Raw genomic sequence first — 17,719 nt, 5'->3', positions numbered from 1 at the left:
GATTCCTGCTCATCTCCCTGGCAGCTCCGTCTCAGTGGTATTTGGCAAACGAGTAGCCAGTTTCAAAACCTCACATAGAAACTAAAATGTGAAATGTAAATTGGAATTTTAAGTGTTGCTATAGTTTAAGTGGCAGTAGGAATTTTGCATGCATCAGTAAAATATGCTAATAAAAAGGAAGCTGAAATCAACCTAACAGAGTTGAAACAAATACCATATTATCACATGAGCTAAGAGAAACAATATTCTTATTGATATTTATTGAGTTTATTTTTAATTACTTCATCAAAACCAATTAACATATGATGACTCCAGGCTGTGTGATGCAAGGATTTGTTGTTTTGAAGTGTAATAAAAAATATCTTCTGGTTCTGCAATTTGAAAAATTTAGTTTTTGGAATTTTGATTAAAACAGAATATCATGTAAATGTTGATGGAAATAATTGTCAGTTGGAGCTCCAGAAACTTGTCATGATTACTTCAACTCATTCAGTCAGTATATTGTCCGTAGCGCTGCTATTCCAAACTATCCACCAATCACATACAATTTCTTGTCCATTAAATTGTTACTTGCAAAAAAATAATAAATCCAAACTTCTCTGCTCTTGAGGAGATAATCCTGCTTTAGTCTAGCTACTGTAGTCTGCTTGCTGTTATCATTTAAATACCATTAAACCAATACTGCCATGGTTGCAGCAAGAAATTCTCTCTTTAAGTTTCTTCTAATTCAGAGTTCTGAGAATGCCTCTGTTGGCAAATGTGCCTTTTCTTAACAGATAAGTACATCCAGCAAGTTTGTTGGAATGTCTGGACTCCTTGCCTTTTGGATTTTAGCAGATTACCACGACAGATACAGTACTTGATTCTAAAGTTATCTTGTGTGGGCTGATGGGCATCATGACTTTGAGCTGTGGATGTTTCACTGCGTTCGTGCAGAAAAGATTGAGATCTATAGGTAATTATAGGTTTTATTTTAAATAAGATGGAATATATATATATGTGTGTGTGTGTGTGTGTTTATAAAATCACAGAACACGTTTCTACTGAACAGCAGCCAATCAGCAAGCTACCTTCCCTTGCCACTGTAATGTTGTAATGTTTTATAATGGTTCCTTTCAGAGGACCATATCTGTTCATTATAAAATGAGGAAAACAGCAAACTGGAAAAGCATTAACATCCCGAAAAAGTGGAACGTGATATTGTATTTGTTCTCTTTTCTAAATTTTTTCATTACGTATTTGTTCAGAACTTTTTTCTCATGTGTTTCCTTATCAAATAAAAGATACTGAAATTGTTCTCTGAAGCAAGCAGCCCTTTTAATGGGAGTAGATAGCATGATGGAGTAAATTCCCTCTCACAACCGCTTGCTCTTCACAATTCCTGTCACAACCTTCAGCTGTCCTATCTAATAAAGGCATGTTTAAAAAAAAGTAATTATCAAAGTGACTGGAAGTCACCGACACACTAATACCATAATACTGTATTTCACTGTCGTCCTTCAGTTCCCAGGGCCACAAGCTACATTAATAGTCAATAAGGTGGTGTGCTGGGTCGAAGCTCACCTGCACACTTGGTCCTGCTCACAAGAGGAGGTCCAGGAGGGCCAGTCCCCCCCTCTCCAGGACGGGTCAACAGCACACTGATGTGGTACTCTGTGTCTGGATCCAGGTGCCACAGCTTGTAGGTGACCATGTTAACGCCATGCACCTCCGACCAAGGCGACTGGCTGGCACGGTACTCGATCTCCTTCCTGATAATCGGGCCGTCGCCCAGGATAGAGTTGGTGTTGAGCTGAATGATCAGGTAAGTGGAGCCACCACGCAGCAGCTGGGGCGGTGCAATAGGCGACGGAGGTACTGAGAGAAGAAATGAAAAATGATGTTTTCTGTCATGCCGTTCAAACTTGTGCTTCTTGGTCAAAGCATTTGCCCATAGCCCCTCTGTACAGTATGTGGGTGTATAGATCATAGGTGATATAGTAATAATCAGTTGTAGCCCACTGAACATTACGTAAGGCCCCAGAGACTAAGGGGCTGAGGGATGTTAGCAGGTCAAACTGTTCAAATAGCAGATTTGTCATACTATTAGTCATACACACTTTTGAGAAACAGCTGTATACAGTATGAACAGTTGTGCATTCAGGGCTTGATCTTTGTAACTGAGGTATGAGTGCATATTTTCCTTTGAATGTTCTGTTCTCACACACTACTGAAAGAAGCATCTGCTTTACCATCTGGAAAGGTTTCCATAGCAAGGATTAATTGTGGAGCCCACTGGTCAAATGCCACTAAGTGACGGATCCAAGAGACTGAACGATTACGTGGTCAACAGAGTGAGGAGGGAAGGGACGATAAAGAGAAATAAGGACAAAGCATAAAGAGGATCAGCCTCAGATCTGTGGCTGTGACTAATCCCTCATTCCCACAGCAGTGCCCCTGTATTTTATGATCCTGCTTTCTGTGGGCTTTCAACATTTCCAGAACCTCACCTCCGGTAAGGGTTGCTTTACCTTGACTTCACCTGCAGCGACTCATCTTCAGGCTGTCAAGGACTGGATCCAAATTTAGGGCCGAGGCAAGCAGCCATTGGGTCAAATTGAAGGCATTAAAGCAAATTCTTTCAATTTTAATTTCTTTCCGTGCTTTTTTCAGAATATTATTAGATTATGGTTTCATTGTTTCCTCCTGTTTACAGAGATATTTTCAAACCAAGCCTTGCTCCTAGTGCTACTTTTCTGTTTAATTAAGGTTTTCTTCATACTGAGATGTATTCATTATAACAGGCTGAACATCCCTGAAAATGCAGCTTCAAGTGTGCTCAGGATCAAAATGTAATAATAGCTGCTGAGCAGCACTGAGTTGGGGCTGGGCATATGGGGAGGAGGAACAAGAAAAAGAAGAAAAGGAAAATGATGAAAAAAGGAAGAGAAGGGAGACAAATGAGAAATACAGCAGGAGTGTCTGGACAAAAATTATGATTAAACCTTGAAGTTATGTTTATAATGCACACAACAGACTGCCTGAGTGGTAATTAGCACAAAGTTATTCAACTTAACTCATTCAATGCCAGCATTCGCTCATATTGCACCATTTTTCAAGACCCACAGAATAGTATGTCCTGTGATTATGCAAATACCAAACTTACCAAATGACAGAAAAGTGTGTTCCTAACATTTTTTCGCTCTGGAGTTATTGGCCGTTGAAGAAAGTGAATTAGCAGTGAATGTTCGGATTTAGATTGACGTCTTCAGACGTCAATGGCATTGAATGAGTTAAATTCCAATGATAGGGTCCTAATGTGGCTTCTACAAAGCATGATGACTAGCTCATGATTTGAAGCAAAAGATGAAGGACAGGGGGTTCCAAGAAAAAATCATCCATTAAGTCAGTCCTGCACCACCCAGCAGCCAAACCTGGACCAAGACATGGTTTTGTGGAAATCCCACTTCACACTGACTTAAACAGTCGCCCTGGTTGCGTGTGAAGGAAAGTTTTAAAATAATGTTGAATACTCACAAGATTTCTAAAGATGCATTGCTCCAAGAAAGGTGCTGTGAATAGGATTTACTGTGAGATGTGTAAGGTAATATTTAATGCCAAAGCACAAAACTATCTTTATTATAAAGGTATAAATCATTGCTGGGAGATTTAACATGCTGAAAAACCTCCAGAAACTGTCTTTCATAGTGAAAATGTAGCTTTTTGGTTATGGGCAAATCTGCATAAACAATAATGAATTAATCATGTATGTGTAGGTAGAAAGAAGTAGCCATGACATCAAAGAGGAAGCCCTTATCCTGCATTTTAGCAAAAACAATTCTATATACTGGTAATTCATCTGATACAGTCCAAATTTAGCCAGCAGTCTTTACTTTTACACAACAAACTTAAAGGCTGTGGACATGGATAATGTTTTACTATGAAAATACAAAGTTTTATTTGAGAGGAATGAGGTGGTCAGACTCGTGAGCAGGTATGTGTTGATACTGCTAAAGTTGCTTAATTTATTTTATAAATTCCAACAAAGCACACATAAAATAACCAGTTCATTTGACATGCATGATAAAGAGTAGAGGAGAGAGTCAGACACAGCTTTGTAACCAGCCTGTCATCCAACTTCAGCACACTGCTGATGGGCAGAAATGTCCCTACCACAGCAAAAAAGGACATTAACAAGAGGGAAATTCAAGTCCATGCGGATACTATCACACAATCTAGTGGGTCGTAAGTATGATTGAGAGGTTATGCTGACACTTGAGCCATCCACAACAACAGTTTGACAGAATTTTAGCACTTTTGGAAATAAATCCAGAGACATAGCAACATATAAATAGGTATGTGCTCGCCCACATGCCCTTTATCATGTGGACATATTGCTGTTCCCTATAAACAGGACTTTTCCATGAATCCTAATTTTAATGTACAGTGCAAAATCCAACTATTCAAGAGGATGGTTAGATTCCTCTGTATCTTTATGGGTTAAGAGCAAGTTAATGTGAACAAGGCATATAGAAAACCATTTTATCCATTCATGGTGGAGAATGGACGGAGCCAAAAATAACATCTTTGGCAAGATTATAAATAAAATAAGTTAGGAAAGAAAAAACCATGTGGATGCAACAGTAGTGAAATGGTTGCTGAGCATACCAAATGGGATTTAAGGCCTTCTATTTACAGCCATCTTCACTGCCCGTGTTGGTGTAATGATTTAATATGGTATTGTGTCCTGAGGTAATGAGGCTAAATCACAATACAGTAAAGAGTCACAGGGATTTATTTCAGCAAAACAAAATGAGTCTATGGGCGGCACAGTGGGCAGCGCTGTTGCCTCACAACAAGAAGGTTCCATTGGGTTCTCTCTGGGTTCTGCGGCTTCCTCCCGCCTCCAAAACATGCAACGTACGTAAGGCATTTGATAAATTGCCTCCTTCAAGTTATTGGACACGCCTGTTTAATTTGACTGAAAACCAAAATGTCCCCACAGCAGTGCTCTGGTGCTTGGCTTTGCCACTAAATGATGCATGATGTTCACAGTAGTTGCTTGCTGAAGAATGCCTCCAGACATACACAGCCAGTGTCACTGATGAATTAGATTCTCCTCTCAAAACCTCATACGTACAACCAGTTGACATCCTTGACAAGCAGCAGTCACTCAATAAATAAACTGTGGAGAATGTTGTGGAAATAGAGATGGACAAATAATATTTAGCTGTTTTTGCACAGATCTGTATCCACTCCGGATGCTGCTGTTTTGTGATGTGTTCTATACTTACATGTTTTTTGTATCTTAGTCATTACTGTTACATGTAGCACGACTTCACCGAGAAAAGTTCCTAGTCTGTGAACCCTCATTGACAATGGCAATAAACACCTTCTGATTATGATTATGATGAAATGAAGTGATTATAATATTTATGAAATAACAATTGCTATTTAACTATGTAAAGGTTTTATTACTGCAACCATTAATGCTTGTAAATAAATTTTCCATGCAAAAGATACGGAGCTATTTGGGTTTGGACCAAAGTGATTTCCAGACTGGTGCCTCTATCCATAGAGCCATGCAGTATTGCTAAACTGCATTTAGCACATTAATGCTCTTGCATTAGTCAGTAGAGAAGCAAACTGCAGAAGACAAGGAGATGGGAATCCTTTTCATTTTTCCCTGCTTCATCTTTCCTGTGCTGAGGGCTGGATTTTGTTATGCCATCAAACTATCCCACAGCCACATCATTAATACGCTGTCAAAGTGGTGGCTGTGGGGTTGGAGTGAGTAATGGGAGTGAGGTCACGATCTGCGGTACATGATATGACAGGGGTTGCAGGAGTCTATGTCAAGCGAGCAGCTTTTTGACATAGAGCTGAGAAACTCAGTGTGGCAGCCTATTTGGCAGCTCCAGCTCAGAAAACAACATGTCAGGGAGATTGCATTTGCCATCCAGACAGCCTTTATGTGTTTCTTCGCGCCATCAAATTTGAAGATGGAGTTTTATGGAGATCAATTTGAAATAGGTGCCGACGATTTCCAGCATCACACACAAATTATGTCATACAGGTAACTGTAAACGCTTTAAACATAAGTGACTATGAAAATGAAATATGTATTCTCGTCATTGAGCATGCTGTGATACACAGTAAACACACAAATATATATATATATAGTTACACCCCTCTAAATCAACACATGTGTTTATACGTAGGGGCTCCGTAACATGCAAAGAGGGCACAGGGTGAGGCCGCGGCTGTGATCAGCACACCCGGAGCAGTTGGGGGGGGGGGGGGGGGGCGACTTGCCCCTCTCCAGCCACCTGTCCACTCGCCGTATATTTTGTCTGGGCTAGGACTTACCAAACCAAGTCCCAACCGACTAAGCTGCTCTTTAGAATCAATCCTAATTGTAACTGAGAACAACAAATAAAATCATTTTATCATCAAGGACAACGAGTCTGTTGAAAGAAGCAAAAGAAGAAGGTGGACCAAAAGAGGACAGGAGTAGAAGAAAGGACATTTACCTTTCACGACAAGTTCAGCAAAGTTTGAGACCCCGGAGCCCCTTGGGGACTGAGTGACACATCGGTAAAGGTCTTGATCCATTCGCTGGACGCTGTCCAGTTGAAAGGACACCACAAAGCGCCGGTGACTCAAGTGCTTGACAGACGCTGTTGTTAAAATGTCCCCGTTGTGTCTCTGGAAAGCAAGAAGACAGGGTCAGAGAAAACAGGACGGGTCATCATGTCCCCCTCTCCATCTCTCTCTCTCACACAGGTAGTTGTCCTCTCATCTGCAAAAGTTACACACACATACAGGGTACTTACATAAGCACACACACATACACACAGTTGTTGAAATAGAATGGGTGAAGCTGAGGCAGTAGAGGCAAAGATATCTTGAGCATAAAGTAAGCTCTTAAGGCCTGGATCCTACACTTCCCATGATGCAACGCAATGCATGCGCCTCATTAAAGACTGCCTATTGGTACATTTTGTACACACATCCACTGATAACATTATGTACACGTTTGAGCTCACCTTAACAGTACGTGTAAAGATAATGAATGCCAATAACAATCACGTGTAAATGAAGGTGGTTGATATTAAATATGAGAGGGTATTGAAAAAGTTCTGTAATGCTTTCAGAATATATCTGGACAGATATATGTATTGATGTACAGTTACTGAAGTAGAATTAAAAGTTATTTTTCATAAGACCAGAAGACCTGTTCTGTGAATATTTGTGAGAATTCTAATGATTTATGATGAATCTTTTGAATAAAATCAGCGAAAAAAATTTCTTTTCATTGTTTCACGTGGATTTTCTTTCTTTTTTATATTTTGTTCTGTAATACTTTTACATATCTACACAGACTGTATCACCTTCTACCTACTATGAACTTGGTATGCAGTTGTTGACCAGTGAACACCAATGAAAACCAGCTTGCCATCTGAGTTGATTCTTATTGCATTTGTGTGCTTTAAAAGGACAATTGTCCAATTGTGTGCAATTTAATTAAAATGGCACGGCCATCGCTTTTGATTAAATCATGCAATATGACAATTAGACAGGCTTTAATAAAAACAAATGAAATCTTGTTAGAATAATAGTGATTATGGGGGTAATACATGCCATGAGTGCTGTCCCTTAATGGTACCCATCTACAAACCTCATCGTCCTCGGTGTGCAATGTTGGTAAAACAGAGGCTCTAACTGCTCAGCAGTTAACCCTAGGAGGCACACGGGCCTAATGTACTGAGCTTTAATCAGTAAAGCAAATAAGTTATTGCATGAGACGCAGTATGCAGGATTTGTGTTGTGCTGTGAAGCAGAAAACAAAATCATAGAAGCCAGACATCAATTTTATCATAAACCAAAGGATGTCAAAGACCAACACTGAGCTGGGACAGGAAGTGAGATAGCGAGAAAGCAGGATGGAAAAACAAGAGGAGAGAGGGAATGAGATTCAAATGAATGTTGTGCGATGCACCACACTGGTGCACTATGAGAGGAATTCTTGATATTGTTCCCCACCATTGAAACCACAAACATCTGTGAAGTCCCTGCAGCCTCAACAAACCCACTGAATCTGATATTTGCTCTCATGTTTTCAGGCCATGCTCTTTGTGTGAAATGGCAGTTGTTATGCTTGTCCTTTTCATCAACCCTTTGGGTTACACCAGGACTAGGCCATCTACGATGTGCCTGTGTTGTACTTCTGATAAAGGCCTTTAAAAACCCACACAAACCCCTGTGCCTCGGCTTTGCAGGGGAAAACACAGCAAATGGTCGCTGATTACGGTTGAGCAAGAAACAAATGTTGCGACCGCAAGAAAAGAAAAAAGGCAAATACACTTGCGGATCCTTGCTGTGTGCTTTCTGTCTCCAGCTCATTGCCTAGCCGGTGGATTATAGGAGGGAGGAGAAATCAGGATAAATGAGATCACTTTGTGTTACGTAAACAATCTGGCTGCGGCTAATTGGCACGGAAACGGTAATACGATCTGTTAATCCATCAGGCGTGTGAAGCCAAGACTGTACCATAGCTGGTATGGCAAACACAATGAACACAAAAGGGCACAACAACAGAAAGCAGCATTGATATGAATTCATCTTGCAACGGTCCAGACAGACACAGCAGGCAGTGAGATGGTGAAGAGGATGGTAAAAGGCAGCGAAGGCCCATTCCAGTGGTCTGGAGATCTGAGGAAGCATCTGTATGGTCGATGCCTGCTAATTACCCAAAGCATTTGTCTTCCTTCTTGTTGTGCCCAAATGAGAGGTTTTGATGAAGCGTTCAGAAGGATGGAAATAAGGATACGTCGATTACGTAAATCACACATTTTCCAGTATCACAGGATACGGCATGGTTGCCTGAGGTCGGCTGTTATCAGGGGCGGTATGCTGGCAAAAACAGTGAATATATGTTTACATGATGACGGCACTGGAAAAAATAACAGCAAAATGATGCATGGGCCTTTAATAGGGGGCACATAAGGAGGAGGAATATAAGCGTTATTCCAACCAGAGTTAATGAATGTGCGGTCCGGCTGACCTTCACAGAGTAAGACATTCGAGATGAAAAGGCACATATCTAAAGAGCAGTGCTTGATCTGAATATAAACAGGAAACCAATGAAGAAAGCAATGAACGGAATGATCCTAGGAGTATCGCAACGGTTCAAAAGCAGTGGAGCACAGAAGTAGCAAGGCCTTGACAACCTTCACAGCAAGTCTGACTAGAAACGTCATCTCAGCACAAATATGTCTAGGACACATAATGACAGATTTTTAGCAGTTATTGAGGGCTTTCAGCTTTCAAATGTATCTATTGGGTCGACTAAAAATGTGTTCGACCAATGATTTACCTGAAGTGTCAGCAATCTAACAAGTCTCTATGCAAAATGACCTCAAGGAGACTTAAAACCAATTCAATCGCATGACATATGGCTGCAAAGAAAATGTCCACGTAGGCAAACTATACAGACAATCACAGGGGCACAATGTTACAGTGAGATTCAAATACAACTGAGAAGAGACAAAGAATAAAACGCAAATACAAAGATTTGTAAGGATGACCGTGAAGAGATGAAAAATACTAAACAACCAGAAAGATTCACAAACATGCATCTACTTTGTGTTATTTTATCTAGGTATAGTTTTCTTTCCTAATACTACAGGTTGGAGACTTTGGTCCAAATCCAGGATAATTTTGCATTGTTAGTTCTAGTTTGGATGAAAAATATATGTAAAATATATAACGGCATCACACCCATCAAACTCAGACATGCAGGTTCCACAGCTTTAGCTGCACCATTGAACTACTGACCTCCAGCAGAAACTTCTCCGCCTCTGAAGCCCTGCCAGCAGCAACACACTGGAAAGTTGCATTTTGACCAGCGTTTACTTCTTCATCTCCCAGCCGGGAGAAATGCGGTGCTTTATCTAAAGAGACATATGGAGAGTGAAACAAAGTGAGATCAAAAGACTGCATTACCTTTCAGTCGTTCACAATGTCAGTCAAGGATTTTGTTTTTGTTTTTTCCAACTGCAGTCAGCTCAGACATTTCTCCTGGAGGAAAAGCAGCTTTTATCCAGTGCTTGCTCATCATTAATTACCCGGCATTAACCTAAGTCGTAAAACAGCTGCATTCAACTTGGCTTTCTGTGGGGCTGCACACTATATTATTTCACTATCATCATCTCGCCGTTCACAGACTCCCATCTGAAACTTGGTAGGAGACAGAACACCTTGAGTACATCGGCGGTTCATCACAGGGCCAGCACACGGAGAAATAGATACCCATGCATACGTGTCACCAATACACTTACGTGTTGGAAGCCAGCCTCCAGGAACTTTCACAAAAAAAGCTCCTCTCCTCAAGTGGACTCAAACCCTGAACAGTGAAAACCCACCAGACCATCGGCCACCCCTAAATCAAATCATGCTTCAACCTTTGCAGCTTAATACAAAAGGGACACGAATTGCTTACTTGATTTAATACTCCTATTGAACACATACTTTTATTTTTTTTAGCTGTTTGTGCAGTATGGGCAATGTGGAAAGGAAAATACTGCATCGTCTGCTTTTCCTATTATCACCAAGCACTATTTTATGCCAATTTTGTATCGAACTCCATTGTTCATTTACACTTTGAAAGTATATTTTTCATACGGGTAAATTGTATCGTGTTGATAGCAGAGAGCGCTTAAATGTGTCTGCTAAGAGTGACACTGAGTGTCCATTACTGCAACGTGACAGATGAGGAGTAAACTACAGACGAGCAGAATGTGGGAGGAAATGGGTGCAAGGAAAGCCTCAGAGAAGGATCAGTCCTCTGTATTTTGACTTCCGACTTCCCATCAAGCCGTCTGAAGCACCCAATGAGTCACTGTGTGGGAGTGACCTCTCACCCAACTCTTTGATTAACAGTAGAGCAGTGAAAGCCAGACCCATGCAGAGACAAAGCACAGGGTAAACGCCAGCAGCACCGCCTTGGCTCTCGGAGGAGTGGAAGTCGGCATGTCACTCTGGATGACTGACCAGAGGAGATGAAAGAGCAGAAACATCAAGAGGAAGCAAAACGTTTGGGTCTCACACACACCACCACTTGGTTTTACACTACTCTGTGTTATTATCTTACAGAGGGAGAGATGACAAGTTGTCTGGTTGGTGTGCAGCATGCTATGTGAGGGCAGAGTGTCTGCACGCAGCCCACAGGTGGCCGTGGGTCCTTTGAGTCTCCGAGATGCTCTCTTCTAGGGTTAATTCATAATTCATGCCTGGGAGCCAAAAATAAACAAATACTGAAACGAGTGTGGAGGATATAAAAACTCTTAAAGTTGGCAGGAAGTGTGGGCGCAGTTAAATGCGTCAAATCTTCTTCTCGGGACGCTTCAGCGGGGTAAATATTTCATGGGAGTGCAGTAATGGTTTTGGTGTCAAAGACTATGGCTCAGGAAAATAAATAGACAGAAATATCAACCATGATTCATCCAAAATGTACTTAAAAAAAAAAAACTTGTTGATCAACTTTATTTTATTTTTACTGTCCAACACTTCACATTGGATTTTCCGTTCCATCCTTCCTCACACTGTTCACTGCCAAGTGATGTAAGCTGGCCATGTGCCACATCATAAGGCATCTTTAGGTCTTGATGAGAGACTTAATTATTTAATGGCCACAGTGGGAGTACTCAGAAGATGCCATCTGCTGTCTCAGAGACAAACAGGTTGACTGAAGGGGTGGTGGGCATACTGTAGGGGCACCAACCAATCTCACAGCTGGTTTATGTATCTGTGTATTTACAAATAATAGTGCTGCTTAAGTATTTGTGATTAATGTACTGTGAGCTTTTGTGCTCAGCAATAGAGTGCAGGTGACACTGAGAACTTTGTCCAGGTATGAGTCCCTGTGGGCTTAACGGATGAGTTTTACACAAGGTCCACATGTTCTGACAACACACCGCACTCATTTTTCCACCACTGACAGAAAAAAGTCGTGCACAGCAGGGAGTCATCAGTTGTAAAATAAAGGTCTGAAAAGCAGTGCCTGATTGGAAAGACCCCTGTGTGGTAGGTGATTTGTGACAAAGAGCTATAGCTCCCTACCAGTCAGGACACGGAACATAAAAGTGTGACAGACTTCAGAGAGAGAATTCAAGATTCGACTGATTCATAAATTAATTTGGATGTCAAACCAGGCCGGAGGCAAAACAGCAGGTATGTTTTCAAGTGAAGGGAATGTTGGCATTTGGATGTCATTGTGTTTAATTGCACCGCTGCTATTGAAGTGAGCCTCAGGACAAGGTGCAGTATTAATGTAAAAGGTTGATCACCCATCACTCATCTTCTCATTTTCTTTATGCTTCATGCTGCTTTGAAATACATTTTCTACCCCAAATCGCAAAACCTTAGTTTCCTACTGCAGACTTTGCGATTGTAATACGTCATCACAAGTGGCACTTACAGCATGGGTAGTTGAGCACCATGATGTCATCTAGGGCAATGTAGCCTCGCCGCTCCCTGGAAACTGTTGCCTCGATCAGTACCTGTAAAAGGGAGCATAAATATGTGAAAGGATGTCATTCATAAATAGAGAAGCAAAAGTATGCATGTGTAATGAACCAAGGAAAAATAGGAGTGATTTTCCTAAGAAAATGTAGGACTGTCCCCTTTCAGTGACGGCAGCATTAATTCTAAATAGCCACATCATCACATCACTGCATGTCTGCTGACCCTAAACAAAAAAGCTAGACAATGACAGGAATGAAAGAAAGACAGAAGCAGAGAAAAAGAAACTGGGAGACAGATAAGCTTTTCTTGTGTCCGCAGAGCCAAGGAAAATAATAGCTTTATCAGGAAGCACGCAATGTGGTGTCTGAATCATGAGCCCGATTCTACATTCAAGACGCAGCACTGTTGTGAGGCCATAACAGCAGGAAATACAGCTCGCGCAGGGCCACGAGACTCATGGGAGGACAAAGCTTCCATAGCATCCTATGGAACAATAACCTGGGATGTGCGGTGAGCGCTCATAAAACCTAATCAATATCAAATCACCATCTCCAGTAATGGTGAGAGAGTTATGAGACATAGGCGTGAGGTTTGTTTTTGCAGCTCCAAGGACAGTCGCCCTCCACATGTTTGATTGAGGTCCATCTTTGGGTTATTGTTTCTCATAATCCTCAGTCCAAATGATTACAACGTGATTCCTATCACTGGGTCTTGGTCTTTACCTGAGCCCTCATACACTCACACAGATGACATCACCCTGTATCCTCCAGTCTGCTTTAGATGTGTGTGTGTGATGTCTCTGTTTACACAAATGTGTTGCTGAAGCAGATTATGAGAGACTGGGGCTCTTCCCGAATTCTTCCCGAAGTCAAATAGCTGGATTAAGGCACAACAACAAAAAAGCGAGCGCATACCTCCGCTAACACCACAGTCACTAAATCCCTCTGAAGGAAGGAATCGGAGCGCTCCTGATTGCACTCGACACGAGGATCCATTCTGTTACTCATTAAGGATATCACCAGACATCGAATCCTTACACCAAGGGCAGTGCACACACTGTGGGGACCATGGTAACCATGCTTTGCCCTGAACTGCTCAACACACAACTACAGTAAAGCAACTGGAAACCAGCTCCTCAGATTAGGAATGATTTACCAATCGAAGTTTCTGAGTTTTCAATAAGAATGTGGTTTTCCATAATGGGAATCTAGATCTATTTTTCCTCAAGATACAATAGCTTAATTTTTCACAGATGCATTAAATCCATTTCAATTGTTCTGTGTTATCTAAGTTACCAGTCTCTGTTACTGTCATGTGACCCAAGATTGCCCCCTTTACAAATATGATCTTTGTCTCCCAGATTCAGATTATAATCTGGATCTAAACCCAAGCATGAGTTGTCCGTGTCCCAATATTTTTGGTTTATATTAACAAAATGTTGAAATGGCCCGACATTGTTGTGGAAACAGAATACACAATCAGAATTCATATAAGATCCAAAATGAAGCAACTTTTCCTAAAACAAAACCACTCATGCACATATTGTATCAAAGTTCACTAAAAACATTGAAATAAATAATAAATAAATAAAAGAATAAACAAATTACATTGGCACTCAGTAGCAGTATCTCTCTGCCAAAGCCAAGCAGTCCCCTCTCCTTCAATCAAGCCTTAAATAAAATAAAAAGCATGGCTTTATAACCACAATTTAAGGTTGCTGGGTTTGTACCAGCCAGACATTTAAATCTGACGGATCCATTATTCATGTTGGATCAACACCAAACTGCACATAATTATAGATGCCTGATTTGTTTTTGCCAAGATCTATGCATTATTTTGACAAATATTAAAGTTATGAGGAGATCTCACAATGTTGATGAAAGCACAGAAAAAAAATCTGTCTTTTTAGTCCTCCCACAAAGTATACTGAAAATCCATTCAGTAGATTTACGTTCAACATAAAACTTTATTGTCAACATTGGAGACAATAGTCTCCAAATAAATTCTTTAAAGTTTGGAATTCAGTTTATCCAAAGATGTCAACCACATCTCTGCTACTCTGCAGATGTTTTTCATTCATAGTATTTTATTTGTTGTGCTGGTGATGTGTTTTTGACAAAGGGATTAAAAACTAAAAAAGTAGTCCTTTTTTCAGTCATTCACTTGGAGGAACATCAGAAGTTGTTTTAATGCAATAAGCCAAACCATTCCAATAAATCCCTCACACAAGAACATCATAATATGCTGCTTGATGTCTTACTCCAATGCACATCATTATTTGACCGTCTAGCGCAAGATTCCAGTATTTTATTTTCTGTGTTAATACCTTGATAATATTTTAGTGAACATTGTTTTGAAGACATTTTTTTCAAATCCCCATTTTCATTGTCCACATTAAAAATAACATAAAACTGGCAACACTATGATTAAAACCATTAAATATGAAAAATTCAGGAAGGGATATTAAACATTAGCCAATGCAGAGGAAGACAGCTGGTGACATGAAGATCAGTTTCCTGCTTTGAAATGCAGTGTTTACTTATCGTTGTCCCCCAGTGTTTACTTTTGTGGGAATACTGAGTGCCCGTAAATGAAACAGTTTGGTCTAAGCTGCTGTGTTTGGATAGTGTCATGAGATAACCTCTGTCGTACAGCTCGGTACAACAGCAACAAAACTGACAACTTTTGAATCCAATTGTTTCCTATACATGTTGCTAAAAGGCACATTTCAAAATGATCTGATAACCCGACCAACAACTCACCCTTATTATCTTCACCACGACAAGCCACTTGTGTCTGCACACCCAATTTCAGTCATGACAACATCTCTAGGACCTCTGGCCCAAATTTCAGTCACAGCCATCAGGGCAGAGATTGTCCACCTTCCTCAACGAAAAGGAAGACGTCTGATTATGGCAACAATTGACATAAAAGCAACCGAGGACACGCACATCCCTGAAGGCACCCACAGCGACACATCATGATGGGATGTGAAAAGATTGGGGTCAGCCCCCCCCAAAAAAACTCCTGACAGAGTGGGACGGAGAAAGGCAGGTGTGCAGAAAGAAAGAAGAGAGGATAAAAGCTGAAAGAGGGAGAGTTGGAGTGGAGAGCAGAGCAGAGGCGAAAGGGGAAGCAGGAGAAAAGGTCCTGGCTGTCCCAGTATTGGGGTAACCCCGCTCTGATAGCTGGCTGCTCCCCTCCACCTCGAAGTAGAGCACTGAGGCTAATCTTGTGTCCGATTCAATGGTGGAAAGTGAGCTGGAAGATTCACTGCTAATAGAAAAACAAGCATTTCTTGTTTTTGCAGTCATTTATGCCTTTTTTGTGCCCCTGCATAACCATACAATATTCACAGCAAAGATTACTAAAAGAGCCTTCAATATTTTGTCCTGAATTAGCTGTGAAAAATTACAAAAGGCGATCCATAAGTAAGCGTCGGCATCAGCCAACGCTGATTAGGCTTAATAGTGTACAAGCAAGAGACAATAAAGCTCTCATAAGTCTGATTGGAAGATATTGATTACTGGATAATCCTTCGTTATCTAGGCCATTAGGAAAAGAGGTTATTTAGGAGAAATTAAATGTTTAAATGAGAGCCAATTTCCCTATGAAACTTTCTATAAGCCGGAACTTTGCTGTAATTAATGGCTGCTTTGTTTCCAAATGATAAAAATGCAGGAAGCGCTTTCTAATAAAAAACAAAACAAAAATGTGACACAGTGATTTATGGCTGATATAAAATGCACATTAGGAGAACATATTAAATTACCCTGTGATATTGGCTTTTAGAAGCATTTGTAATGTATACAAATCAAGAGACGATTTATTTTATTCTATAAACCAGCTTTTACCTTTTCCACTCCAGTCAGGAAACACCATTAGACACAGAGGGCTTTCACTCACCATTAAACACAGTCACAGATATATAACTCTTTAAATATTCACAGACAAAAGGTTACATGCTCAAGTAAATCTGTTCAGGCAGAAAATGGCAAAGGATAACAGTCTGTGTCTGTGAATACTTGTGTTAGGAATCTCCATTCATTCATTACAGTATTTCACTGAAGCCTTTTGCTGCATCTCTCGGCAGAACCTTCAGCCATCTGCAGTGGGGGAACACAGAGCTATGAAACATGGCAATGACATTTTTACCTCATGCCACTGGGAGCTGTATTAGGTTATGAGATTGCACGTGTTGATGTGTATTTTCACTTGTTTGCATGGATTATGGGCCAAATTTAGAAGCACATCCAGATTTGTAATCAATTTTTAAAGCTTATGAGACTTTTGCAGTAGCATGGAGTCAATATAATAAAAAATAATACCAGACTGGAAATAAAAAATACCCAACACAAATGAGTGATGTTGTTCCACCGTTATTTTGTATTAGGTCCGGATTTGGATTTGAATCCAGAACATAAATATTAAAATATGCCTATATTTGAACAATGCATGAACAGAAGGGTAAACATAACACCAAATATACAGCCGAGATCTTTCAAATGGCTTCCATGTATCTGTTTTAGGTTAAATGTTATATCCCAGGGTCGAGGAAGAAGGTGGCTCCAATCAATGTATCAGCATCATGCTGACACAACACGATGAGCAATACGAAAGGCCTTCATAGTCTCTCATTCTATGAGGAATAGGGGCTTATATCCGACGACCATATTCCATGTTCCCATCCTGAGTTTCAGCTATCTTGAAGTAACTCAAGTAAGCTGCGTGCTACTGCGTAGCGCTGGTTCTTCTAGACTCAACTTGATTTTTCTATTGCGGGATGATTGTACAGCTCCTCAGGGTAGATGGGATGCTGTGGAAAGCTGTCACAGCGCAGTCTTCAATGGGACACACGCCTCTCCCAATCCTCTCATCAGCTGTTTAACATCTGTGTCTCCTCAATGATCAGCTACAATTGAAAAACTTGCCTTCGCTAAAGTGACATGCTTAGCGTCAAACAGCCAAACAGTGTTCCGCATGATTTCATGTGACATTTTAAGATGTGCCCAGCTCACTTGCTACTACAACAAAACAGCCACTAAAAAATAAGTACCATATACCAGATATTCTTTTGCCAGTGAAAATGCAGACTCAAAAAAATGCAAATTCAGATGTCAAGCTGAACCACATAGCGGATATATGTTTTTTGTGTTTATACGCAATACTCTGGTAATAACACTGACTGATTTACACGTTAGGGCCCCTACAG

General features: G+C 40.6%; 1 protein-coding gene across 1 annotated transcript in view; it reads right to left on the bottom strand.

The window, feature by feature from the left end:
• ptprub (protein tyrosine phosphatase receptor type Ub) overlaps positions 1-17,719 on the bottom strand; it is a 128,350-nt gene that overhangs the window by 47,304 nt on the left and 63,327 nt on the right. The window contains exons 4-7 of the mRNA XM_068760308.1: positions 12,461-12,542; positions 9,820-9,935; positions 6,513-6,687; positions 1,564-1,857 (exon numbers count right to left, since the gene is read on the bottom strand). Coding sequence (XP_068616409.1) covers positions 1,564-1,857; positions 6,513-6,687; positions 9,820-9,935; positions 12,461-12,542 — 667 coding nt within the window. The remainder of the gene's footprint in view (positions 1-1,563; positions 1,858-6,512; positions 6,688-9,819; positions 9,936-12,460; positions 12,543-17,719) is intronic.

The sequence above is a fragment of the Brachionichthys hirsutus genome, chromosome 3 (genome assembly GCF_040956055.1).
Source record: "Brachionichthys hirsutus isolate HB-005 chromosome 3, CSIRO-AGI_Bhir_v1, whole genome shotgun sequence".
NCBI lineage: Eukaryota > Metazoa > Chordata > Actinopteri > Lophiiformes > Brachionichthyidae > Brachionichthys > Brachionichthys hirsutus.
This window is presented reverse-complemented; position numbering and strand designations above follow the sequence as displayed.